The 27,910-nt window shown below is 46.1% G+C and overlaps 1 protein-coding gene across 2 annotated transcripts in view; it reads right to left on the bottom strand.

Moving 5' to 3' along the window:
- Positions 1–12,252: 12,252 nt before the first annotated feature.
- The window catches only part of brf1b (BRF1 RNA polymerase III transcription initiation factor subunit b), a 76,109-nt gene continuing 60,451 nt past the window's right edge, over positions 12,253–27,910 (bottom strand). For both annotated transcript variants that reach the window (XM_031582224.1, XM_031582225.2), the window contains exons 17-19: positions 17,777–17,828; positions 14,462–14,666; positions 12,253–13,953 (exon numbers count right to left, since the gene is read on the bottom strand). In XM_031582224.1, the coding sequence (XP_031438084.1) occupies positions 13,916–13,953; positions 14,462–14,666; positions 17,777–17,828 (295 nt within the window). In that variant the 3' untranslated portion in view covers positions 12,253–13,915. The remainder of the gene's footprint in view (positions 13,954–14,461; positions 14,667–17,776; positions 17,829–27,910) is intronic.

Raw genomic sequence — 27,910 nt, 5'->3', positions numbered from 1 at the left:
GCTGAGGGAGTATTTAGCATAATGCTAACCTGAAGCTATGTGCTAGCTTCGGTTGTTTACCATGTTAGCCTCAGGTAACAAATGCGTGTGGGATGTACTGTATATCTGTGTAATAAATATTCCTTCAGCTCGCAGCTTCATCACTACCTATTTAAATGTAAAACCGGTACTGAATTTAAAACCTGTACTGAATCACAGTCTCTTCTCTCATCCCTGATTTTTTTTTGGATGAAAGGAGGTTAATAGAATCCTGCAGCGTCTCCAAGGAGACCTCACAAGGGGAACCTCTTCTCCAGACATCCTCCTGCATTTCTAGACATTCTCTGGTGTCTGTGTCATCCCAGTTTATCCCAGTCTATACAATCCCACTGTGACTAACTTAAACTCCATCCGGCTTTGGTTAGTGCCTCCCCCCTGCTAGCACTGCTCCACCTGCACTTCATAAAGAGGAGGATCTGACTTTTATTATTAGGCTCCATGTCGACAACACACCAGCAGGGTCAGAAGGTCGCTCACCTCTGACCCCCACCAGTTATCCTGGGCCACGTGCATGTGGTTGCCATGGTGTCACTAGGGGTTACCTCCGGGGTAACTACCAGCAACCAGTGCAGGTAGGCCAGGTTACCCCCTGAAGTCTCGCAACCTCGAATCTGGTAACAAAAGCGAGCAGTATATGACTGAGGCCCCGTTGGGAAGGGGGGGATTTTGGGGGGGGGGGGGGGTGTCGATGAAGGGGTCTCTGCAGAGGGGCCCCTTAATCCATTAATGAATTCAATTACACAAACTGCCAGCCGGCCCTATGGGAGGCCAGCAGGGACACAAGGGACCACTGTCGTTTTCGTCTGAGCATGAGAGTGAATAACAACTATCTGGACCTCCTACACCGCTCGCTCGGTGAGGAATGTTGTTTTTGCTCCTTTTATTTTGCAATTTCCATTCATTCTGCTTGAATATTTCAGCTCCCAGGGAGAATGAATATGTTAACATTGTTTTTGCCTGCCTTCTTTAAGCAAGGCCACTTTAATTGAGATAATTACACGCATATGCCTTCACATATGTAAATAAAAACTCCATTATTGTCTGATTGAAACTGATTCTTATTTATATTCCTCTGCAAACAATTTGAACTGGATGAGAAGTGAATCAAACAAGAAACTCAGTCTCAGCAGACCACAGCATCAGAAGAGGAATAAAAGAAAACCACGAGAAGCTTCATCAAACATGTTCACTCATTCACTTTTAAACTGAAAGCAGATGCATGCAAAGTGCAGCCATGCTCACAGCCAAATGAGTTGGACCCGAAGACTGTTGTCCCAGGTTAACACTAATACTTGTATCTTATCAGTTTCTTCTCAGATAACCTTTTAGATGCCCTATATATGCCGACACCTATAGCTGAAAATAGTCAGGGCTCTTTTTAAACAGCCCCGTTAGAGACAGACCTGCGCACACACAGCACATAGCTATCTCAGCACGAGCACTGGTCTTCAGAGCCCAGAGGAGTGGCTCTCCTCTGGCCAAGGTGACGAGCTGATTAATGGCGGAGTCTCGCCCTGGGAGCCACAGTCTGATGGTGTCCTCTGGCCTTGGCAGCTCCCATCGCCCCCCCCTCCCTCCTGCCCCCAATCTACCCAACAGACCTTCAACCACCCCCACAGGCCCCATCACCAGGGGCAGGAGAGCAGGGGAGTGGAACAGCTGAGGGAGGACAGAGAGAGAGAGATAGAGAGAAAGAGACTTACGGAGATGGAGAGGAAAAAGAAAGAGAGACATACATTTGAAAAGAAAGAGAGATAAAAAGAAAAAAAGAGAGAGAGAGAATGAAATAGATATATGTGGATCGAGATGAGGAAAGAAACTTTACCATCCTTTTCTATACTTTACATATGGAAAGAGTGAGAAAGAGAGAAAGGAGAGATAGAAAGAATGTATGTGCCGTTGGGACACTAACTGGAAGATTTGTCTTGTTCACCTTGCTCTCCTTCCATACCAGACCTCCATGGGATTTTGGAAACTACGTGCTACATGGAAAAGAATACACTGCTAGTTCATAAAAACAGCATTTCAATGCATTGAGGAATTTTAAATGTTATACTACAGGAACACAGTTCATAAATATGACTTTGGTTCCTGTGTTTCGCAACACATGTTGCCAATGTGAACACACAACTTTGATAACCATACTGAAGGCTAGCATTCGAGTAGGCAAATCTAATCATAGGACCTAGAGAAACACACTACCCCCTAGATGCTCTCCACCCACCTGGACAGGAAATGCATGTGGATCTGCTTTGCATTAAGTTGGTTCTGTGTGTATGTGTGCGTGTGTGTATGTGTGTACCTATGTGCATTTGAACTTCTGTAACTGAATGTTAATGCATGTGTGGGTTGTCATCTGCGTGCGTCTATTGATCGGCGGACACGTTGACATTTGAAAGTGACGTCCCTGCCGTCATGCGTTGGTGTGATGCGTTGAAGAGAGCTTTAGGTTGCAAGCGTGATGTGTTGCGTAATGACGAGCAAGCCCTCTCCACAAAGTAGTTAGGAGTCTCTAAGGAGCCACAAACATAAACATAAACACACACGCACACTAACAGTTCTGCCAAGTCAAATTCTTTTTTTCATTCAGTCACCCTTCTTTGAAAGCCCCACTGCAAGCCTTCTGCTCTGGTTATGGAGTCACGACCATGGTGAGGCACAGACTGACACAGCAGAAGCTCCAAGATGACAGTGTTCTCCTCTCACAGCAGTTTTACTCGGTAGGGGGTAGGCGCTCAGAAGATATCCACTTTGCCCTTGTTGTCAGTTAAGAGTAATGAGGCCCAACGTAACAGTCCATTGCCTCGGCCAAACAGCACCATCACACCCACTCACTATGTGGCCTTTTTTCATTAAGGGAGCTAGCGGCAAACTCATCTGCCGTTGCCCAGGACAACGCAATAGCCATCACACAATTCCCCTAACCCCCCACACCCGCCTGCCCCCCACACTTCACTTCAGAGTGGACTATTTGTGACGAATGCAGTTTTTTGGTTGGGGGGTTATGATGGTGTACACATCCATCTATTATAAACCCTCCAAAAAATGGTATGTGTGTGTGTGGGGTGGGGCGGGGAGTATTTTTCATGTTGCCTCTGAGGCCCCCCCCCCCATCCCAACCCCCTTGGGTGTTCAGGCTCTGTGGGGACTGAGTGGGGCATAATGAATAGCTGTGGTCGGGGACAGGTATTAATCATGTGTAATCACGACTAAGAGGTCTGCTGACGGCTAAAAACGGCCCCCTTATGGTCCACGCTCACTGCCATCATTCAGTGTTTCAGCCGCTTTCTTTGTGTGTGTGTGTGTCACTGCATGTGTGTGCGTGGGTTTGTGAGCAAGTGTTCATTTCATGGCTCATTGTATCCACTTCTCTATGGACACGTGGCCTGTGTTTGTGTGTGTGTTTGTGCGTGTGAGTACATACATCACATCCATTTTCATCAACAGTGCAGAGAGGAATATATAAAAGGCCATTTTAATGGGTATGTGCAAGTGTGTATGAATATGTGTATGTGTCCATTTCCATTTATACATGTAAACACTTTGATCAACTCTTGTGTACATCACTGGTGGGGAACACAGTGTGTGTGTGTGTGTGTGAACATTACTGGGGAACACAGTGTGTGTGTGTGTGTACATTACTGGTGGAGAACACAGTGTGTGTGTGTGTACATTACTGGTGGAGAACACAGTTTGTGTGTGTGAACATTACTGGTGGAGAACACAGTGTGTGTGTGTGTACATTACTGGTGGAGAACACAGTGTGTGTGTGTGTACATTACTGGTGGAGAACACAGTTTGTGTGTGTGTACATTACTGGTGGGGAACACAGTGTGTGTGTGTGAACATTACTGGTGGAGAACACAGTGTGTGTGTGTGAACATTACTGGGGAACAGTGTGTGTGTACATAACTGGTGGGCAACACAGTGTGTGTGTGTGTGTGTACATTACTTTCCTATCACTATATACCCCCCTAAGAATCAGACCCAGGTGTTTTTTTCAGCTTCTCTACATGAAATGAACTAAATGAAATCTACAAAAATGCAAACATCTATTTCTTGTCCATATACATATATGTGTGTGTGTGTGTGTGTGCGTGCGTGGTAGCTCTATGGAAGCTATATGCTATGCGGGACATGTGATGGTCATGGTGACAGATCACCCTGAAAACCAGCCCTTAATCCTGATTAGCACCCGGGCTGCCTGGTGCAGCTGAGCGCCTATTAATTATGCTCGGGCGTGTCCATGTGTGCTGCAGGGCTCTGGAATTTTAAATTACAGCGTTTAGGCACCGTTAGGGGGAGGGAACGAACGACGAAGAAGGGAGAAGGAGAGATAGTTATAGAGAGAGAGAGAGATGGAGAGAGAGAGAGAGAAAGGGAGAGATAAAGAGAGAGAGAGAGATGGAGAGAACTAGGAGAGAGAGAGAGAGCGAGCTGGAGAGAGGGAGCGACTCACGGTACGTCAGGCAGCATTACGGAGCGAGGCGGTGATGGCCGCCACCTTGGTGACACCCTGCATTGATTTATCGGCAGCCCTGCTCTGAGAGGACCCGCGTGCCCGCTGCAACCAGCCTCTGTGGAGGTGGAGCTCGATACAGACACGGAGGCTGAGCCGGAGCAGGAGCAGTTTTCCATGGCCTCTGCCCTCCACTCATACTGAAATCAAGCCCTATTGTGAAGAGAATCACAAGCCTCAACACGTTAGAATTGACTCCCCAATTATGTCACAAAGGGATGGTGTGTCAGGTGCTTCATGACAGGGCTGGGAGGCCTTCATTAAACCCTGTGTTTGTGTGTGTATGTCTGCATAGCTGTCTGTGAGCAACTACCATTACACTTTCTCACACACACACACACACACACACATTCCTTTCACAGGACACTCCCATGCTAACTGTCACACACTCCTCCTATGATGGAGCTGATTGATGTTACCCAAAAGCACACACAGAAACGCCCGATTGAGAGCGAAGCCATGTTGAACGTTGAATCCAATCCATGAGGGCTGAATGCACTGACAACAAATCCCTCATTCACAATCTACCCCCCCCCCCCCCCCCCCCCCCCGTTTGAAGCACTCCACTGCAGCTCCGACACTGAGTTTCCTCTCAGGTGGTGGTGGTGAGGGGCTCTGTTGCAGGGTGTATGTGTGTGTGCGTGTGTGTGCGGGTTGACAAGAGTTGAAGAGCTGTCTGTCATCATCCAAGTGTTTCCGTCCTCCTCCATCACCTCTGACAACACGTGTCCTTGTCTGTGAGAGAGACGTTTGTCATACGGGCGCTTGAGTTATTTCCCCCCTTCCCTCTCTCTTTCAGCTTCTTACACACTAGCCTTCTTTTCCCTGTGAGCCTATGACAGGGTGAGCGTAATGAGAGAGAGAGAGAGAGAGAGAGGGAGAGAAAGATAAAGGGAGATGGAGAGAGAGAGATGTGGGCTGGAGAGAAGGCAGTCAGCCAATTTTCACGGTAGATCTATTATGCCATGGAGGTAGATGACACCTGTCTGCTGATGAAGGCAGATGCTGCATACCCATCACCTCATTTCTGTGTATTTAATACTAGGCATTTTTCCCCTACTGACAATCACTGTGTTCAAAATATAGACCGCTGTGTCCTTGTGTTCAAGTCACGTTCTACGATGCTCTTCTCCTCAGTGAGCGTACTGAAGACTTGGGCAGCTTAACCAGGTTCAGGAGAAGTGCCTTGTTGCCGACCTTATTGTGAAGACTCAAGAATCCCAAACAGATGAAATGAGAAATGCCTTGCTTGCTGGCTTTATCAGAGAGAGGCAATACGGGTCTGTGACCTGACCTGTGACGTGCCCCCCCCCCCCCTCTTCTGCGGAGGGGGTTCACCTCCAATCCTCTCTGGGGGATTCTATCGGGAGGAAACCACACAGGATGCAGGCTCAGGTTGCGACCTGGCTGTTTGTTCTCCTGCCTGTGGTCCTCCAAGATAACACTGGATGCCCACTGGACTGGACGTCCTCTCCCCTGCCCTCCACTCCTGTGTGGCAGATGGAAGAAGGAGGAAGGAAGGCCGGTGAGCTGTTTTTCTTTCGGAGCGACGCATCACCGAGTGACAGATCGACCGCCGCTGGGTGGTTCTCCAGCATCACTTGTGGTGTCCCTGTGCCTCAACTGGAAGAGCAAAGTGCTAAGAACACAAACGATCATGGGTTCGATTCCCAGGGAGCCCACAAAGGCTACTGAAACAAGCCTATCTGCACTCTAAGTCTCTTTGGATGAAGGTGTCTGCCAGATGAGTACATGTGAATCACCGTCCAGTTAGCAGAGGAGAGACGGCTCAGAACACAGGGTTGGTCTACGAAGCTTTTTTTCAGTTCTCCGCATCTCCTATTGCTCTCAGACTGGATCTCATTCAAACACACACACACACAGACCACACTCCCACTCGTCCATGCCTATGGTGCTCAAGATAACAACTCAGAGGGGCGATGAAAAGCATAACACACCAACCCTGTGTTAAAACAAACCATAATCAACCTGCCTACACAAGGCCTCATTTAGGGGCACTTACTGTTGGTTCAGATTAGATAGCTGAGGTCGTTTGCGTGGTAGCCTCCTGACTGTCATCCGAAGGAACAGAATTAGCATCACTGTTCTCTTTCTCTTTCTGTGCTCAAAACAGACACTCCCACTGCTGACACGTCCACGTCTGTGGTGGTTAAGATCACTGTGAAGAGCAAACGCAGACCAGAGGAATCAATCCTCTGTTGAACAAACCGTAATTAACACCGATGTCTATGTCAGGGCACATTCTGCTGCTTGGTGTATGAGAGCCAGATGAAGCCATCTGCGTGGCACACTCCTGATCACAATGCTTGAAGAGAGCCAAATTAGCACCTCTGTTTTTTTCTCTCTTTCTCTCCATTTCTCATCTTTCGCTCTCCCTTCCTGAGTGTTTTAGTACGCACCTCATTTTGAGTCTCTCCTGTGCCTTGACTGCCATTTGCAGGTGAAGCGAGAAACGCCTGGAGTGGCAGATGGCACACTAAAAAAAACAAGCACACACACACACAGAAAGTGGGAGGAGGGTGTGCCACTTTCTCTCTCTCTCTTTCTCCCTCTCTCTCTGTCGGATTGGCATTGAAAGAGGCCTGGCATTCCCACAGATCACTGGCGATGGCACCCCAGACGCCTTGGTTCACCGACCTCAACAGCCTGGTTATTCTAAACGGCTCCCGAGCGGGCGGACAAGGCGTCCATTTCAAAAGGCGTGTCAGTGGCCTCCCTTTATTTTTGTAGACACACACACATACACACCCATATATAGACACAGTTACACACACATACATAGATACACACACACACACACACACACACACACACACACACACACACACACACACACACACACACACACACACACACACACACACACACACACACACACACACACACACACAGAGTACAACATGTTTGATGGTTGTGGTGTGTGAGGTGGAGACAGTGCGGGCTGCATGATATGATGGGTGGATCTGACAGTGAGCGGAGAGGTGGCACAGTGTTTTGAAAGAGGCAGGGTGAGTACCACGCCTCAGCTTACACATATGTATGCACACAAGACCAGCACAGCAAAGCACAGCAGAGCAGAGCAGAGCAGAGAGACAGCCATCCAAGCAGCCATGCATTATGAGATGGCTTTACTGGGCGTATAGATGATGGCGGTGTGTGTATATGTGCGTGTGTGTGTGTGTGTGTGTGTGTTGGCCAGGAAGATGACTGCAGGACTTGAGCAGAACGACACAGGGTCAACGCATGTTTTGACAGACAACTGGAAGTGATTGGGCACTGGGAAATGTAATCTACAAACATGACATGGAAAAAGGAAATTCAATTTAGGGCAGACATATACATACAACACACACACACACACACACACACACACACACACACACACACACACACACACACACACACACACACACACACACACACACACACACACACACACACACACACACAAACACACCACCCCCTGGGGAGCCTTATCCAGTAAGAGGGTTTTCTCATCCAACACCACAAGAGCTGAAATCAGTTTGACAACCTGTTCTGCCTCCACTTTGTGTGGCTCTCTCTCTTGCTCTCTCTTGCCCTCTCTCTCTCTTGCTCTTTCTCTCTCTCTCTCACACACACACACAATCACTTACACACAGGGAAAGAGAGAGAGAGAGAGAAATATAAAGAGAAGTATAAAGTATATAAAGAGAGATTGAGAGGGAAGATAGAAAGAAAATGAGAGAGGAGAAATAGAGCGAGAGAGGGAAGATGGAAAAAATGCTAGAGAGAATAACAGAAGGGAAAAATAAAGTGAGAGAATACAAGAGGAGAGAGATAGATTGATACAGGGAAGGGAGGAAACTAGTGTGAGAGAATGACAGAGGTAAGAGAGAAAATGAGTGAGAAAATGAGAGTGAGAGAGAGATAATGAGAGTGAGTGAATGAGAGTAAGAGAGAGAATGAGAGTGAGAGAGTGAGTGAGAGAGAGAGATGTTGTGTGTGATGATGACCCCTGAGAGGCTTAGTGCCAGTTACATAATTGCTGCACTGCAGAAGCTGCTGATGGCAGTGCTTCATCACCAACCCCATTCACTCAGCAAGGGGCAAGAGGGTGGCCTAAACACACACACACACACACACACGTGCATGCACAAACACTCACACAAGCATACACACAAGCATAATATTCAGACACCTCTACTCACAATTTTACAGAAGCTCATAACACAGACACACACACGCACACTCATCTCCTCACCCCCCTCTTGCAGACTCAGAATCCATAACTGTACTGCCGTACAGCTGTAAACAGAAGACATATGAATAAACATCATATCATCTCATTATATAATCTCATAATATTCCAACATACATTATTAATGTGTTCTTACTGTTTCACTTTCAGATATTCAGACCTAGCTCTTGTTGTTGTTGACACTAATATATTTAAAGCAATTTAAAAAAAATGTCACTTGAGGTGTAAGAAAGCCACAGATACTATGACCACTTTCACTGCTCTCTTCTCAGCCAATGGATGAAAGCAAGGCTTCTAGAAAAGCTTGACAATGTTGCATTTACATGAGCCAGGTTGCTGCTTTTGATGGAGCAACTATGATGCTAATAAAGAGTAGCGACTATGTTGCAACGGCAAAAGCGGCTCATGTGCTGGGCAAGTGAAAGAATACATCCATCTGTTCTCATTTCTGACAATGAAAAACCAGATTAAAACAATTTAACCAATTAAAATGAAATGCGGGACATTATCTCAGTATGCGGGATGCGGGACAAAATGGCCAAAATGCTGTGCAGTACAACGCAATGCGGGCCACCTGGTCACCCTAGGACAGACACATGTAGGATTCAGTGGAGGTCCACAGGAGCATTCTGGGTAATAGACGTGTCCTCCACATGGCACTCGTGGCCTGCATGTGACCTGCCCCTGGGTCTGAAGGTCATCCTGGGCTTCTCAGACCCAGTCCATGGGCTTGCGAGCTCCGAGGCACGATGCCTTTCCTTGCTGGCAACACGAGGGATGATTGCCCACAGGCTATGGCTGAGGGCAGTCTTGGAGGGCCAGGACACACACATACACACACACAAACACACACAGGCGTGCACAAAAATACACATATACATACCAAGGTATCCAGAAAGACAACTACACACAAACACATATAAACATAAATACAGAAGAGGCATCTGCACAGACACTCACACAAACACACCTAGACGGATACACATAAACACAGAGACACAGACATAAACATAAACAAACACACACACACTTAGACATGATGCCTCACATAAACACATACAGCCTAAAACAAACATAAATAAGGACGTTTTAGAACTCTCCAGTTACATGAAATGACTTATTTTTCTCTCAAGACCTTAAAAGAACTCTGGGCTTTTAGACAGGTTTACTGAAGGGATTTACCAACAGCGGTCTAAGTGAACTTTACTGACAACGCATCTGTGTGATGAAGATGATAGGTGAGTTATTCCACTAAGAATAATAACTGTTCAAAAGAAGCTGCTCAGGTCAGGTTGGAATGAGACAGATGGGCTCTGAAGGTTCAACTTCACACACCCGTGCGTGAGCACACACACACGTCAGGTATATTGAGTAAGTACTTCAATTTCAATACCCAATGACACCAAACAGAGTGTCTTTCAGCAGCCCAGGCTTAAACGTGACACTGGAAGAGTGCACAGGGTTTTCCCTTCTCTGTGTTGCTTTGAAGGGCTTAACCTGATACAGTTGATCTCAGACTCTTGAGCCGGTATGTTCAAGAGGAGGAGGAGGAGGAGGAGAAAAAAGAAAATCTAATCGCGGCTGAGTGGCAGAGGAGGAGAAGCAGCTAAAGAAGATGGTTGATGGGGTGTCGCGTTACCTTCCGCCAAACGCCAGAAATGCAACTTTCTTTCTCTCTACCTCCTTCCCTTTCTCTCTCTCTCTCTTTCTCCTTCACTGCTCTCATCTCAAGAAACTGCTTCTTCTGCGGGGGGTTTGACATGAGAGAAACACAAAAAAAAATGAAAAGCACCTAGAGGCTGAGGGAGGTGGAAGAAAAAGAAAGTGACGCGAGAGAGGAGAGATAAATGAATGATCGTGCCATTACGGAGCAAAAACGGCCTTTCAAATTCAATCCGTCCGTCTCTCCATCTCCAGAAGATGTCTTCGGAGCAGCTTTTAACCACATGATAATCGCACACTCTGGACGGAGCTGCCTCCTGCTGAAACCCAATTAGGTCTTCTTTGGGAGAAAAATGTAATGAAATCGAAGAGTTCAGATACACTCAAGGAATCTTCTTGCACGATACATTAGTACCAGGCACCTGTGAGAAAGGAGATGTTTTTGAGGTTGATGCACCAGAATAATACTTTAGAAAGTGATGGATAGATAGATGGATGGATAGCTGGATGAATGGATAGATAGATAGAGACCGAGTTTCTCAATTCTCACGTGAAAAAAAAAGAAAAAGATCAAACCAAAGAGCTTAGATACACTCAAGGAATCTTCTTGCATGGTCCATTTGTCACCTGTGAGATGTTTCTGAGGTTGATGCACCATAGAAATAGATAGATAGATGAATAGATGGATGAATACATAGATAGATAAACAGATGGATAGATAGTTGGATAGACAGACTGATAGATAGATAGAAGGATAGGCAGATAGATAGAAGCATAGACAGATAGATAGATGGATGAATGCTGTGGGCCTCTCGTGCCAAGCTGACAGAATGCAGACCTTGACCTAAAAACACATTATAATAATTGACTGAGATTGAATAGATGCTCCGCCTGATGGATTGAGGTCTTGGGGGGACGGCCGTGACTCATGGGGAAGAACAATCTGGTGACACAAAGGCTGACAATGACATCATCGTGGAGATCCGTGGAGCCTGCTGTGTGAGGTGGGGGGGACAACCATCTGCTACTCCTGAGCAGGACACACACACACACACACACACACACACACCTGAGGGCGGTAGGCAGATCCATGCAGGCTTGGAGATGAGTGTGAGCAAGCGAGCGCTCTGTCTCTTTCCCTCTCTCTCACGCAGCTGAACCTTCAGGGTGCCTGTCTGGAGGCTTCTGCAGGGGTGCGTGTCTGACGACTGAGAGAGAGTGAGAGAAAGAGAGAGATGATAGGGGCTGTTTACGGTTAAAGGCCCGAATGCGGCTAACTGAGCAACAAGAGGCTGAGAAGCCGAGCATGTCCCAGCAGCTAGAAATGTGGAGGAATATTAACGGTGTCTGGAGGAACTGTGACAAACGAGGGGAATAATGTCGGTGTCTGGAGGAACTGTGAAAAATGAGTGTAGGACTGGGGAATTCATTTATTTCATTTTTCAATCTGGAATTGATGTCACCTACTGCATAGAAATGGGATGTTAGGTTGACTCCAGACAGAAAAGCACACAGAGACACACACGTGCACACAGACACACAGACACACACACACTTGGTGGTATGATGTCCATTTTTGATTGAAGAACATCTCACACACACACACAGCATTGCTTCCAGAGGTGGTACGTCTATATTGCGTCTGGTCAAGAGATGGAGAACATATCTACACACACACACACACACGGCCTCCTGGATGTGCTATACCCACGGATACACAACCAGCCTCCACAGAAGCACATAGGTGGAGATAAAGAGAGCAGAGAGGCGATCAGGAGGGAGAGACATTTAGAAAAAGAAAGTTTATTTAAACATGTGGAATGCCTCGTTTTCAGGATGGTGACCAGTGGTGCTCCTTAAACGCTCTTCACAAACAAAGCTGCTTATCTTGTTGCTACATTGGACAGACATGAACCATCCATAGGTTTCACAATTAGATAACTATAAAACATTAAAACATTCAGTAGAAAACATAGAAACAATGATTCTAAAATGTGACACAAACTCATAAATAAAAGGTACAAATATTACTTTTTTGGTGGCATGGGTGAAATTAACCATAATACAAAGAGCTATGCTTTTTTTAAACAAAACTTAATTTACATTCAGTGATATTTACAACTGGCATACACAGATAAACACTCTTTAATACAACACGATACTCTACAAAATATTTACAGGCTTAAAAAAAGTGAAAAGGAGATAAAAGACTTGAGCTCATGTTTTCAACAATCCTGAATCTGTGGTTAAAAATTACAGGAATCCACTGCATGCGTTGACCCTTAAGTGCCTGCACTCTTTTGCAGGATCAATGCTTTCTTCCTCGTAATGGTTGAACAATCACAAACAATCATCTGGCAAGGTTTCCAAATACATGTATACAGTGTCACATTGGTTTTTGGTGAGTTTCCTTCTTGTAGTTCCTTTAGGTGACTGTAATTGTGGGAAACTGCGTGATTATGATCAGCTTCCTTTTACTTTGATTGTGGACGGAGTTCAGTGCTTGATTAGACGAAGCTGCAGACGCAGGGAAGTCTTCTATGAGGACAGGACGTATCAGGGGACACTACAGTGGAGTTCTGTGGACCGGGACTTTACTGTGGTGGACTGGGTTTTCTAGACGGAGCCTTGTCTGTATCTCTATGGATCCAATTTCATTGGGATGCTGTTGCTAAGCAACAAACAACCTCAAACAAATCTGACAGCACTGCTAGCCTATCTGCTTCTTCCACTATTTCTTCTTTCTCACTATTGCTTATCTGCCTCCAGAACCACTTCCCTCATCTCCACAAATCTGACTGCAGTTGCTTACCTTCTTACCTCTTGTGCAGCTTCCCTGAAAGGTCAAACACTGATCTAGCTTCACGGGTAGACATGCTTTGACTCATTGCTCACTGTTGTGATGGACTAGGTTTTGTGGATAAGCCATCTCTGTGGAAACAAATTTCATTAGGTAGCTTTTGCCAAGTTAAGCTAAGCTAAACTGTGTGTGTGTGTGTGTGTGTTGCAACATTCCCTGAACTGTAGAATACAAAATCTACCTCCATAGATAGTCATTCCTGAATTCATTGAAAATCGTTATTTCATTTCCAAGCTGGTTGTAAGGTCATCGCTTCATCTGAGAATGGTCCCATTTTGTCGGCAGACTTTTCGAAAGATTTGTTCTCAATCCACTTGCTGCAAAGCAGAGACCAACTTGCACACCCAATCTCATCTAGCCAACCAGGAGTCGTAGTGCAATCACGGAGAGGGCAAAAACCCGTCACCACTACCCTGGGGACTTGTACGCGTCTCCAGAGAGAGACTCAGGCAGTGTGCTGGAAATCGTCCTCTGTCTCAGCCAAACACTGAGAGATGGAGCACAAGGAGAGCAAGAGGATTAAAGAAGCTTATATCATTAGAATAGAATAAAAATAAAAAAAAAACACCAGCGACTAAAAGGCCTCCTCCTCTTCAGCATCGCATCCATACTCTGAAAACAGAGAGAGAGAGAGAGAGAGAGAGAGTCAGTAATAAATCTAATACAGAAAAGCACAAATAGGAAAGTTCTCTCATGTTCACACCATCAAACACCGCTGAGGAACCTGATGATGCTAATTACTATGAATAACACTGTAATCAGAGCATGAATGTTCTATCCCTTTATTTAATGATCATGGCATGATGTCTCGTCAAACTAAATATCTAAAGGTTCCCAAGGTTAACTGGGAAAAAAAGTTAACTTGGGAAAAGTGAACTTTCCCTGTTTTATACAAACAAAGTACCTGACAGTCGGTTCTCCTCTTTTCTACTTCTCTGCAGTAAAGCGTGACTGTGGGTTGTGTTTGTTTCTCACCGATCATAATTTAATTGATTATTTCTGTGTGTATTCCCAGTGGGTTTTCTGTAGAACGATAATAATAATGCAGCACCTTGAGACTGCAGTGCCAACCCAACATTTATGACATCATGGGGTGTGTGTGCTGACACCCAGGACTCACCGTTCCCTCCCATCAGCTGGATGGCGCTCACGCAGGGCTCCTCGGCCTCTGCCTCCTCCTCATCGTCCTCTTCCTCGGCCGCCTCGTCGTACTCCACCGGCACGTTCTCCAGCACCGGCGGGGACGAGGGCACGGCAGCAGCAGCGTGTGCCTCCGGTGAGGTGGTGGCGGCAGCGGTGGGGGACGGGAGGGGACTGGTGACCGCCTGGAATCAGGAGTTCAAGAGGGGACTTATTACTGTCGTGTACATACACATAAAGGGACCTGATTTCATTGATTGCATTTCAACGAGCACAGTCCGTCTCGCATGCACTAAAGTTATCGTGTGGAGTAGGGGAGCATTGCGCTGACCCACCCGTGTTTGCGCTTAAGATCTTGCTAATGGTGTTAAATTAGCTAAATGATTTTACCAGCTTATTAAATTAACTTTGGTTCATGTGCGGCGGACTTCGCTCGTTGCCAGTTGCCGTCAGTGAAATTAGGGCCCAAGGTCTCTCTGCGTTTGTATTGTTTTTACCTTGCTATTAGTCACTCTCTCCTCTTATTATTAGTAGTCCTGTTACCTTTGTTGGGTTAGTGTTGGGTATGGGCATGGTGCTTAATATTCAAAATGCTATATAAATAAAATTGTAGGCGATATTATTACAAATAAGGCCGTGGTAGTGCACACATGGTTTCCATGTGTGGCCTGTGGCATGCCATAGACAACCTGAAATTCTCGAGTTTGTCATTAGGAATAAGACTGACGATGATCAAGGCACTCTCTGGTCTTTCAAGGCAGCCAGGTTCAGGCAGAGCCAGCGGCACGGCATAGTAAGGCGCCATCTGTGGTAAGATCGGAGGATGCCTGTTTTCTTTAGGTGCATGGAAAAGCAAGTTCGTCAGAGAGATCTGGCCTTGGTGTGTGCTAAAACACTATCTCATCCTGTGTGCTGTGAAACCCCATGTTTTGGCCCATCAGCCTCCACCAGCCTTGATGCAGTGCTGGCATACTCGGCAACTACGGCTGTCAATCACCAACACAAATAACCAAATTTGATTTCCACGGCTTGATGCCGTAAATGCCTCTGATTGCTCAACATTACACTCAATTCATCATTCCGCATGTCACTCAGTTTTTTTCTTGGCAAATTCCTTTCCTTTTCAGCTAATTCTATGATAATGAGAGAGAGATAGAGGGAGGGGGAGAGAGAGAGAGGGAAAGAGAGAGAGACAGAGGGTTAAGACTCTCAGGGCTTTCAGTGAAAGGCTGAGAGAGAACGAGAGATGGAGAGAGAAATGGAAAAAGATAATAAGGGTTGGAAGAAGAGCAGAGGAATAGAAGCTGCATTCAGAGGTGGCAATGATTGTGCTTGATTTCCCCCATTTCATATATTTTTCTCTCAGACAATAATATATCCCCACTGGCTTCCTGGGTGATTACAGAGAGGACAAAGGGCTTTTAATGAGAGAAAGGGAGAGGGAGAGAGAGAGAGAGAGAGAGAGAGAGGGAGAGAGGGAGAGGAAGACAGTGAAAGAGAAAGAGAGAGTGATAGACAGACAGAGAAAAACAGATAGACAGACAGGCAAAGAGAGTGGAGGGAGGGAGAGAGAGAGGGAAATGAAAACAGGCTGAGAGCAGCAGGACTGCATATCCCAGCAGGCATCAGGGTGGGGGAGAGCAGCGCCCGGAGGAGACGGAGGCCTAATTAATTATCACATACTGGAGGAAAAAAACACTGAAGACTAGCAAAAAAGACAGAATAATTAAAAAATGATATCTAATTATAGCCCAGTCTTTTTTGCCCTCCTCCCTCCTCCGCCAGGCGCCTGTCTGCCACGAACGTGATCTCCAGGTTATCCCGGCGGGACGACCAGCAGGCTTCCGACACCCAGGGGTCTTGGAAAGAGCAGCGCAGCGAGACCCCCCCCCGCCCCCCCCTTCCTACCCACTCTGGGGAGGGCCCGCTGGCCTTATCTCTCCTGCAGGGCCTCCTGGGAGAAGCCCCCCCGCTGCAGTCAGCAGTAGACATGGTAGGCATTGCAGACGACACTCTGACCGAGATAAATGGAGAGTAATTGCCAGGTTTACACGCTGCGGTGTGCGATGAGAGCGGTGTGTGTGTGTGTGTGTGTGTGTGTGTGTGTGTGTGTGTGGATAATATGAATAGACACTATAACTAAATGGTGGAATGAAAACTGTGGAGGTGCCCTCTGTTTGGCGTCATGTTCAATCAAGCATACACACTTTTCTCTTCGAGAAGCTCAGACAACAGAGCTGATAAATGAGGGTCAGAGGTCATATTAACAACTGCCCCCCCCCCCACCACCCCACCCCTATTAGCCCCAATTTACCCTTACAGAGACCCACGGCTCTGACAGAGATGCTCTGATGTTTTGAGAGATTTTGAAGGGAAGAAGAGAACACCACTGATAGCTCTGCTGAAAAGGGGGGCTTATCAGCATCCTGTGTGGGAATAAGGCCATCGTTACGTAAGACTGAGCGCGCTCAGGTCAGGCCTGCCAACGAGAGACCAGCGTCATTTCAGCAAACAGGACAGACCGAGAGGGTTGCCTAGCAACAACACAGTTGACCCAGTTGACCCTTGCCAACCAGATATGAGAGGCTATCTCACCCTCGCCCTCTCGCTCTCTTGCATTTGTTTATTCTAGTCTCTTCTGTTTTCTGTAGTGTCTTTTGTTCTCTCTCTCATTCTCAATCACGCTCTCTCCCCTTATTTAAATAGGGGTCAATTACATGTACCTCGTGGTAATTGCAATTTAAAACCCCAACCCAGTGTTTTCCAACTTCAGTGGTCATTTTTCTCTCCCCAGTGTCGAAACTATTCTATAATGTTTTCACTGGATGTGACATTGGTTTGTCTGTGACGTGGTTCTACGCACAGACACTATACGGGTAGTGGATAGATGAAGCTGGAGGAGGGAAGGGTTTTAACACAGTATTACGCGCTACTAACTTTATTCCAGACAAACATGCTATATTTCGGCCGTACAGGTCTTTGTCAGATGCTCAACACAGGGGAGGCATGAATGCTCCTTTTTATTTTAGATTTATTTATTATTATTATTATTATTATTATTATTGTAATTCTTTGCTCTGGAAACACTAGTATTTCCTTCAGGAAACGCAGATGAAAAACCCATGTCACATGTAACACAACATCAGGAATCAATATGACATAATTACATTGAAAATAAATAAATAAATAAATAAATAAAATAAAAGCTTTGACTAGATTAAATTATGTATTTTAAGAAGAAGCTGAAGAAAATGACCTCTTCAACAAAGAGTTGTAAGAGGATAAAGGAACTCACCTCAGAAGCAGTTCTCTTCTTTTGGGGCGAGGAAGCTATGAGGGGTCTGAGCCTGCAGGAGAGAGAAAAGCAGAGGATGAGAAGAGAGGAAAACAAAGAACAATCTGAGAGGGAGCAAGAGAAACAAAATAGAAACAACCCTTCAACACGGACGTGTGGAAGTAAAACAGACATAACAACCTTTACGAAAGCCAGACAAAGTAACGCCACTCTTGTGACGACAATCTTAACATGACAAAACATTTGTGATTGAGAGCACACAACACAAGCAACCGATCAGTTCTTGAAAACCATACGTATGATTCTCACTAAAATTGTTTAAAATTAACTATCTTTTCGTGTGCAAAAACACATTAGAAAAACCACTGTGACATACTCATTTCTTCCTCCAAATCCGACCCCCCCCCCCATTGGCTGATTTCTAAGCCCGTTTAACCCACATCAGCTCAGGGGCCTGTGCCCCCACAGAGACTGAGACTGAGGCAGAGATAGAGGCATAGGCAGAGGCAGAGGCCGCGTTGGAAGTCCCCTGGCATTGATGAAATGCTTAGCTTAAATTCTGCAGCAATCGGCTTTTAACATCAAACAGCACCACTATTTAAGGCTAATTTTTAAAGAGCTTTGTAGCAACACAAAAAAAGTTAATTAGTCTTAGGGGAAACGGTGGGAGAGGCTCTGTGAAACTTTATGGTGAAAATGACCTTGATCAGTTGTGGTGTGTGTGCATATATGTGTCTACAAAGAGTGTGTGTAGTGATTGTGTGTGTTGTGTGTGTGTTGTGTGTGTGTGTGTGTGTATTGTGTATATCCTGTGCAGTTGTGGTGTGTGTTGTGTGTAATTGTGTGCAGTATCCTGTGCAGTAGTGTGTGTGTGTGTGTGTGTGTGTGTGTGTGTGTGTGTGTGTATTTGTGTGCCCTTGTGTGTAGTGAGTGTATATGTGTGTATGTATGTGTGTAATTGTGTGCATGTATCCTGTGCAGTAGTGTGTGTGTGTGTGTGTGTGTGTGTGTGTGTGTGTGTGTGTGTGTGTGTGTGTAATTGTGTACACGTATCCTGTGCAGTAGTGTGTGTGTGTGTGTGTAATTGTGTGCACGTATCCTGTGCAGTAGTGTGTGTGTTTGTGTGTGTGTGTGTGTGTGTGTGTGTGTGTAATTGTGTGCAGGTATCCTGTGCAGTGGTGGATACACTGGGGTACTGAGCAGGCATCCCTGGGTCTGTCATGTTAACAAAAGTCTTTGAGGCCGGTGGCTGCATCCTAAAGACTGTGTGTGACTCAGGGTGACCTCGGACGGGCGCCAGCAGAAAGGGGTTACACCAACTTACAATCCCTTCTGACAAGCATGAAAGCTTCATAAAGACCCCTTTATTCTTCCACAGATTACAGAGGCCATAACAGAGACTAGGGTGGCATGAGGGGGGGAAAAAGACAAGAGGAGCAAGAGAGAGAGAGAGAGAGAGAGAGAGAAAGAGAGAGAGTGGGAGAGAGAAAACGAAACATGAAGCTACTCGAGCAGAAATACTTTGTGGTGGTGCGAACAAACCACATGGAAAACAGTAACCCATGTACATTTAAACACATTTATTACACTTAGAGGATGTCGCGCACACACACAACCCCACATTCACACTCACACACAATCACACAGAGGCACACACTCACAGAAACACACACAGCCCCACACAAACACTCAGATGCACTCACACTCACTCACCAAAAAACAAACACACACACACATTCATTCACTCACTGACTCACTCACTTTCTCTCTCTCTCTCTCTCTCTCACACAACACCACACACACACACACCACACACACACACACACACACACACACACACACACACACACACACAGTGAAAATGGAGGGAGACGGGCGTCGGTGGGAGTGAGCCTCCCTGGCGCGCTGGTCCCTGGGGACTCGGCGAGAGTGCTTTCCCCGCCGATAAGGGAAAGAGCCACTAATTAATCTGCTTAGCGAGAGCAGGAGGAAGGGGAGGAGGAGGAGGAGAGTAGAGGTGATGGTGGTGGAGGGATCTTTCCTCTTTTCTACCTTTGTCGGGCCTCATTAGTAGAGGCGGCCAGCGTTAGCCATCTGCTAAGGGGGGGGGGGGGGGGGGGTGAAGGGGAGAGAGGAGAGGAGACAAAAAAGGAGGAGAGGTGAGAAGAGAAAGCAAGAAAAGAGGACAGGAGAGATGTGAAGAGAAGACAAGAAAAGAAGAGGAAAAGAGAAGCAAAGAGAACAGAAAAGAGGAGAAGGGAAGAGAGGAGAGAAGAAAACAGAACAGAAGAGAGGAGAAGAGAAGAAAGGAGAGGAGAGAAGAAAACAGAACAGAAGAGAGGAGAAGAGAAGAGAAGAAAGGAGAGGAGAGAAAAGAAGCGGAGGCCGGGGGGGCAGTAGCATGGCCTTGGCAGAGGTCTGCTCCGTCAGCAGACTATGTCAGCGCTGGGATTACAGCATGCCCTACACTTCACTGGAGAACACTAGAATACACTCTCAGCCGGAGAAGATCTCACACACACAGAGAAGAGAATGGAAAGAAAAGAGAGTGAGTGACCAGGAAGACAAGGGTGAGTGGATGAGAAAGGAAGCCAGGGAGAAAAGAGAGAGCGAGAGAGGAAGAAGGGAGACAAAGAAAGAATAATGAGAAGAAAAGCAAAACAAAAAATGAGGTACAATGGAGAGAGAGAGAGAGGGAGAGAGGGAGAGGGAGAGAGAGAGAGAGGGAGAGAAAGAGAAAGAGAGAGAGAGAGGGAGAGAGGGGGGGGGAGTCAGGTGTCACCGAGCTGTGACTAATGCACTTACAGCAGTGGACGTATTAATGAAAATGGCCGTCGGCACAGTTTAGTGTACTCAGGGTATCCTCACTCTCCTCCTCAGAGTTTAGAGTGGGGATTAGAGGACATTAGTGATCCACCTTGCGTGTGAGCGCACCCACCCACCCACACACCACACGCACAAACACACTCACAGAGACGTTCATTCATACACACACAGATACCCTTAAACACACTGAAGGAAACACAAACATACACAGACACACACACACACACACAGGCAACACAGACACATTGGTTAGTGTTAGCCCTGACCACGCACACCGCCCTATCCCACCTGGACAAAGGGAATACATATGTGAGGATGCTGTTCATTGACTACAGTTCAGCATTCAATACCATCATCCCCTCCAGACTCGTCTCGAAGCTTGTAGACCTGGGACTAAGCACCCCCCTATGCAAATGGATCTACGACTTCCTAACGGGGAGGCCACAGGTGGTGAGAATCGGTGACCGCACCTCATCCACAGTAGTCACCAATACAGGCACCCCCCAGGGCTGTGTGCTCAGCCCCCTCCTGTTCTCCTTGTTCACACATGACTGTGCAGCTACGCACAGCTCCAACCTCATTGTCAAGTTTGCTGATGACACAACCATTGTGGGCCTCATCACTGGAAATGATGAATCAGCCTACAGAGAGGAGGTTGTTAACCTGACTACATGGTGTCAGGATAATAACCTCTCTCTCAACATCAGCAAGACAAAGGAGATGATTGTGGACTACAGGAGACGGCAGGTGGAGGAGCATGCACCCCTGTACATCAACGGTTCCGCAGTGGAAAAGGTCAGCTGCTTCAGATTACTCGGGGTGAACATCAGCGATGACCTCAACTGGTCTGCTCATACGGACAAGGTTGTCAAAGCGGCCCGGAAACGCCTCTTCTTCCTGAGGAGACTGAAGAAGTTTGGCATGAACCCAGTCATCCTCACCAACTTCTACAGGTGTACAATAGAGAGCATCCTGACTGGGTGCATCGCAGTGTGGTATGGGAGCTGCACAGCCAAGGACCGCAAGGCTCTTCGTAGTGTGGTCAGGACTGCGGAGTTCATCATCGGCAGGGAGCTCCCAGCCCTGCAGGACACCTACCACACACGATGCCTCAGGAAAGCTGGCAGGATCCTAAAGGACTGCTACCACCCAGCCTTCAGACTTTTTACCCCACTGCCTTCTGGAAGGCGATACCGGAGCATCCGGTCTCGTACACAAAGACTGGAGAACAGCTTTTACCCCAGGGCTATCAGGCTGCTAAATGGACACTGATACTCCACCGCCACTTTTGTACTCGCCACTTTCATATTACTGTTTGCACTACACTAAATATACTGTCACTTCCTACCACTGTTTGCACTAGCAGTAATACTTATCAGAAAATTGCATTACCTGTAACTCCCTCACTGGGTTGTATGTAGATTAGTATAGGTTAGCATAGTTTATTATATGTGTATTATATGTTATATGTATATATGTTAGTATTATATGTAGTGCTGTCAGTTTAACGCGTTATTAACGGTGTTAACGCAAACCCATTTTAACGCCGTTAATTTTTTTATCGCGAGATTAACGCAAGTTTTTTAAAAACATTTTTTTTTTTTTTTTTTAGATTAACATTCCTTTTGGCCTCGCAAACTGTGTAGTGGCTAACGTTACGGTTTGAGTGAATGGTGAGCGCGATACAGCGAAATGGATTATTAAAAAGCTTCTGAATGGAAAGTTTACTTTTAAAAGTTGTGTTGTGCAAAAGAAGCGAGCTTCACTGTTGTCTGAAAATGTCAACAGGCAGCTGGCTGAAAGCAAAGAAGTAGTAGGCTTACCTTTTATTGGTAACCTAACTGTTACGGTTCATTGTTTCTGAAATAAGAGGCCTGACTGCTATGTTCCCAGCAAACTTGAAAAAAAGAAAATATTAAGCCATGGTTTAACTGCACTATAGGCTGAGTCCTTGTTTACCTGAAATGTGCACTTTATAATTTTATTTTGTATCGCCCTGTTTGGCAATGTTGGTTTTCAATAAAATAAAACATTTGCATAAAGCAAGCCAATCCACTTTTCCATGTTGATAAGGGCATTAAAATAAAAATAAAATGATGGAAAAACGAAGGGACATTTAGAATAGATACAAATTTGCGATTAATCGCGATTAATTTTGAGTTAACTATGACATAAATGCGATTAATCGCGATTAAATATTTTAATCGTTTGACAGCACTAATTATATGTAAAGGCTGTTATATGCATATTTAGTATTATATGTATAGGTTGGTATATGTTTAGCACATCGTATTGTATATTTATCTTGTATATTGAGTAAGGTTATTTAGGTTATTATATGTTTATATGTTTATATGTTTATTATGTGTAAATTATGTTCATAGTACTTGTGCAGAGTGTACGTCATGGTTTGTTATGTTATAGTATGTGATGTTATGGTATGGTAGGTTTGGGCGGCGTATTGTCATAAGAATTTCAGTGCCCAGTCTGACCCTGTGTCATTTTGTGCATCTGACAAATAAAGACTTGTAACTTATAACTTTATTGAGAGCCAAACATAGATGCTCTTGAGCCTCATCCACAAAGCGAAGGCCTGTTAAACAAACAAACCAACCAACAAACAAATAAAGAAAAACTTAAAAAAAGAAAGAAATACATAACAAAACACTATAAATCTCCCATGATCCAACTTCTGACAAGCTTGTCTCAGGCAGAAGACGCCAGCCTCAGCCTCTTCAAATTCACCAAGGCACCTTCACAAAGTAAGTGAGCGAGCGAGGATATAAACAAACTAACACAAATAAATAAATAAATAAATAAATAAATAAATAAATAAATAAATAAAGGCGGGAAAAAAAAACTATCACGACACATTTCACACAGGTCACGAACACTGATCTGGGCACTCTGTTTTCAATTCTTTTTTATTGCGGCCTTCTGCCGCTCCAAGTCTGGAGAGGGTGGGGGTGGGTGGGGCTATCGATTGCGATGCGACCGAACGGGCCAAGGCATTAAACTGTCTGAGGAGCCTGTTGTGCAGTGAGAGCCTCTGCCAAACCAATCAATCTCTGATTACTGTCATTTCTCTTTTCAAATTAAATTATCCCACTGCACCTACTGATTCCCAGAAACACACACACACACACACACACACACACACACACACACACACACACACACACAAACACACAGACAGACAGAGAGACAGACAGACGCGCGTACGCAAATTCACAGCCACAGAGAGACAGAAACAGACAGATACACACAGATGTTGACAAAGACAGACAGACACATACACACACACAGATGCACAGCCACAGAGACAGACACACACACCCACACTCACAGACAGACAGACAGACAGACCAAGCAGACTCGCTTTGGCCAAAGCTGACTGTCTGTTACACCTCCCACGACTGTCTGTCTCCGTCTTGCTCTCTATCTAATGACGCCATCATTTATGAGCCAATGTCTCCGCTTCTCCTCTTCAGCTCCCAGCCAGAAGATCGCGCCCACTGCTCGCGCCCGCTGCGCCAATGGGCCAGATAGCGTTTACTCTGCTACACTGATATGGCGAAATGAGACGTAGGTGCTATTGGAGCCATACAAGTTGCTTCACAATTCAGAGTATTGTCTTTTGTGTGTGTGTGTGTGAGTGTGTGTGTGTGTGGAATGGGGTTGCTGCTGTGTCTGCATAAACCATCAGTGCAAAAAGAAAATGTACCAATTTTGGAACTTTGAGACCATTTTTTGATGAGTTGTTCTGCCAGACTCTGCAACTTCACCTTTTGTCAGGTGTTACTTTTATCAACACTGCGGTTGAACTCTGTGTCCCAATGAACCTGGAAGTGCCTGGTCAGCACTAACCAAATCCTCAGACTCTTCCCAGAAGGCCCCTGGGTGGCCCAGTCATACGTCGGAAAGGTTGAGGCGGAGCGACACCCAGTCTGTCACTTTTATACCTGCAGGCCTCACTAAGTGAGTTTGAGAGCGTGTGTGTGTGTGTGTGTGTGTGTGTGTGTGTGTGTGTGTGTGTGTGTGTGTGTGTGTGTGTGTGTGTGGAGAGAACTGTATGAGTGTAATTTCTTTCCTTCATTACAATATAACACAATCACACAGCATTCTCGACATTCTATAACATATTAAAATGATCAGCTAATCAATCTTCCAAAAAGAAATACGGTAATCAAATCTAAACCGTGGGCAATTTCCTGTGTTAAGCACAAGGCTGGGCGTTAGGGTAGCTGAACGTTAATTGTTATTCCCCATCCATCAGAGACGTCCACCCTCTCCAGCGTCCAGCTACACACAGGCTAGCATCTGTCCCGTAGCCTGCCTCCTCTATTTAACAGATGAAAAGAGAAGCTTAAGGCATTAGTGAGATGGAGCCATATTGCATCTCGGCAAAACAGCTTGAGCCAATTTCACCACGACACAAGCAGTGATGTATCACAGGTCAGGAGATGTAATTGCCCAAGGCAAAAAAAAAGGAGGGGAAAAAAAAAGAGGAATCGAAGCCTTACAGCTTACAGATGGAGAGACAGTTACAGAAAGAGGTCCAACTGTTAGGCAACAACAATTGAATTGTTTCCCATTTTTTTTTCTCCTACCCCTGTTAACACCAACAGACAGCCGAGAGCCCGGTGGGGGCATCGGGTGGGGTGGGGTGGGGCTAGGGGGGTGTTATGTGGTGTGCCCTTGTGGCACAGGCTGGCCTTGAGGCGTTGCCCCCTGCCCAGTGCCCTGCCCCCCCCAGCTGCGAACCCCCCCATCCGCCCTGCCTGGGGACAGATGGCAAATGATGGGGGTCGCTAATGGAGCGAATTCACACACGCAAGACAAATTTGCCCACTTTAACAATCAATCCCCTCCCCTCTCTCTGCTTGCATCAATAATGTCCTGCAACCTCCTGGGGTCTCCTCCGTACTGTCCCTCTCAGACAGGAAAAAAAAGTGGGGAGACACATACAGAAACAAGCTCACACTCACATTCGTATGCACACAAACACACACACACGCACACGCACACGCACACAGACAGACAGACAGACAGACAGACAGACATATACACTCTCTCTCACATATAGAAGTTATGAATCAATCTTTAGCACACATGTATGCACATACGATAAGAACACATAATATATTCCCCGAACGCAACAGCAAGAACGACCTACAACTTCCTCACTTTATTGCTCACAAACACAAGATAGAATGCTCTTCCATCTGCACAGCTAAGATGAAACACCCACACACACACACACACACACACCAACCATACCCTTGAGAACTGGGATGCTATTACAGCAAATCAGATCTCTCTGCCCAATGTCATATTCCCCTGGAGAAGAACCATATCCTGTTTGATCAGGCATTGATTTCCCTGACGGATAGTCCCCTTTCCTGTGTGCATCAATACAATTCATTCCCAACCAAAGTGTACATATTACGGCGCGAGTCACCAATCTACCAGGCTGGCATTGGCGGGGCGAGGACGGGAACGGACGCCTGTCTGGGCGGAGATCTCAAATCAAACGCTTGCAGTATTACCGGCGTGCTGGTGGGCTTTGTAGCTAGGCAACGCAGTTTAAATGGCTCTGTGTTTGATCTCGCAAAATTGGCCCAGCTTTATTCATTCAGAAGGACCATCTCTCTCCATCTCTCTCTCTCTCACTCCATCTCTCTCTTTCCATTTCTGTCTCTCTTTCTTTCACTCAATCTCTCTATCCATTTCTCTCTCTCTTTCACTCCATCTCTCTCTCTCTCAATCTCTCTCTTTCCATTTCCCTCTCTCTCTTTCACTCCATCTCTCTTTATCCATTTCTGTCTCTCTCTCAATCTCTCTTTCCATTTCCCTCTCTCTCTTTCACTCCATCTCTCTCTTTCCATTTCTCTCTCTCTCTCTCTCCCCCTCTCGTTATTTATTTATTTCTTGGTCTGAAGCCAGGCCCATATGTCTGTCCGTCAATAATGCATGTCAATGAAATCTGACAAGGGGAAGTAATATTTTCAGCCAAGCCAATATCCAATGGCAGCTGTGGGTGTGTGTGTCTGTGCAAATATATATGACGGGGCACAGGGGGCACTCCACCAGTCGGGGGGTACGAGCAACCAGCTGGGTTGGACCCTAGAGGGAAGGTGGTGGGTTCAAATATGGAGGTGGGGGTAGATGGGGCTGTCTGGGTTGATGACTGTAGGATGATTGACTGAAAGATGGGCAGCATGGTGTCATGCATGTATATTCTGAAGAAATTAAGCCAAAACTGGTCGGCCATATTGGCAAAATCGGAGCCAGGTTCTGTGCAGTAAGTGCTTTTGGGAGCCAGAGCATGCGTAGTAAACAGAAAATCGGCCAGGGCCACCAAGAATAAACCATATTTGGTTAAATCTCCGCATCTCTTAAATGTACGCTGTTTTCCAGTCATTGGTCTGGGTAGACTAAGTGGCCCTATCCAACACAAAGAGGGAGAATAGGGGATTGGGGGTGACGCTTGTCTAGACCACCTGGACAAGGTGAATTTAATAACAACCCCTCCATAACAAAAGTCCAAGGATCTGTCAGTCTAGAAAACGTAGTCGTCTAGAAGAGGATTCCAGTCTAGAAAACCGAGTGGTCTAGAAGAGGATTCCTTTCACTGATGCACTCCTGCAGAGCTAGATCATAATCTATAATCTGTAATCCATTACACACATGAGGTCAACCTTGGGATAAGTCTTAATGCGTATCGGAACAATTAGCACCACATTTCCAAACCAATCCAAAAGGAAGAGGAAGGAAGCTCTCTTGGCAAAAGCAATTGTGGTTGTCATAACCTTATAATATTTTTTTTCCCTGAGACGAATCACACATACATATTTCTAAACACTACTGAACGTCTGGGAATGATGGACTCTGAACGCTGAATTCGAGAGCTTGGCTGGAGCCGTGGTGACAGGCTGCTCCTCCACTGAGGCTGCTGAGGAGGAAGGAGTAAAGAGTCTGACCTCCTCCCTCCCCGGCCCTCGGGATTCGTGCACTGGAGGGCAAAACCATTACAGCTCCACGCGGGCCACCCCTTCAAAGGCTCGGGGCCACATTTTAGAGAGGCAGCGCAGATGAAATTTGACCCTTGGAGCGGCCATGCTTTAACAGGGCAAGAGGAGGAGGGGATGTGTGTGTGTGTGTGTGTGTGTGTGTGTGTGTGTGTGTGTGTGTGTGTAGGGGTATTTTCCCCTCTACCACACATAAAGACAGACAGATACACACATATACACACACACAGAGAGACTCACACACACCAGCAGCCACCAGCACCATGTGGTGACAACA

The sequence above is a fragment of the Clupea harengus genome, chromosome 15 (assembly GCF_900700415.2).
Source record: "Clupea harengus chromosome 15, Ch_v2.0.2, whole genome shotgun sequence".
Lineage (NCBI taxonomy): Eukaryota > Metazoa > Chordata > Actinopteri > Clupeiformes > Clupeidae > Clupea > Clupea harengus.
Note: the sequence above shows the minus strand (reverse complement) of the source record. Positions and strands in the feature narration are given on the sequence as shown.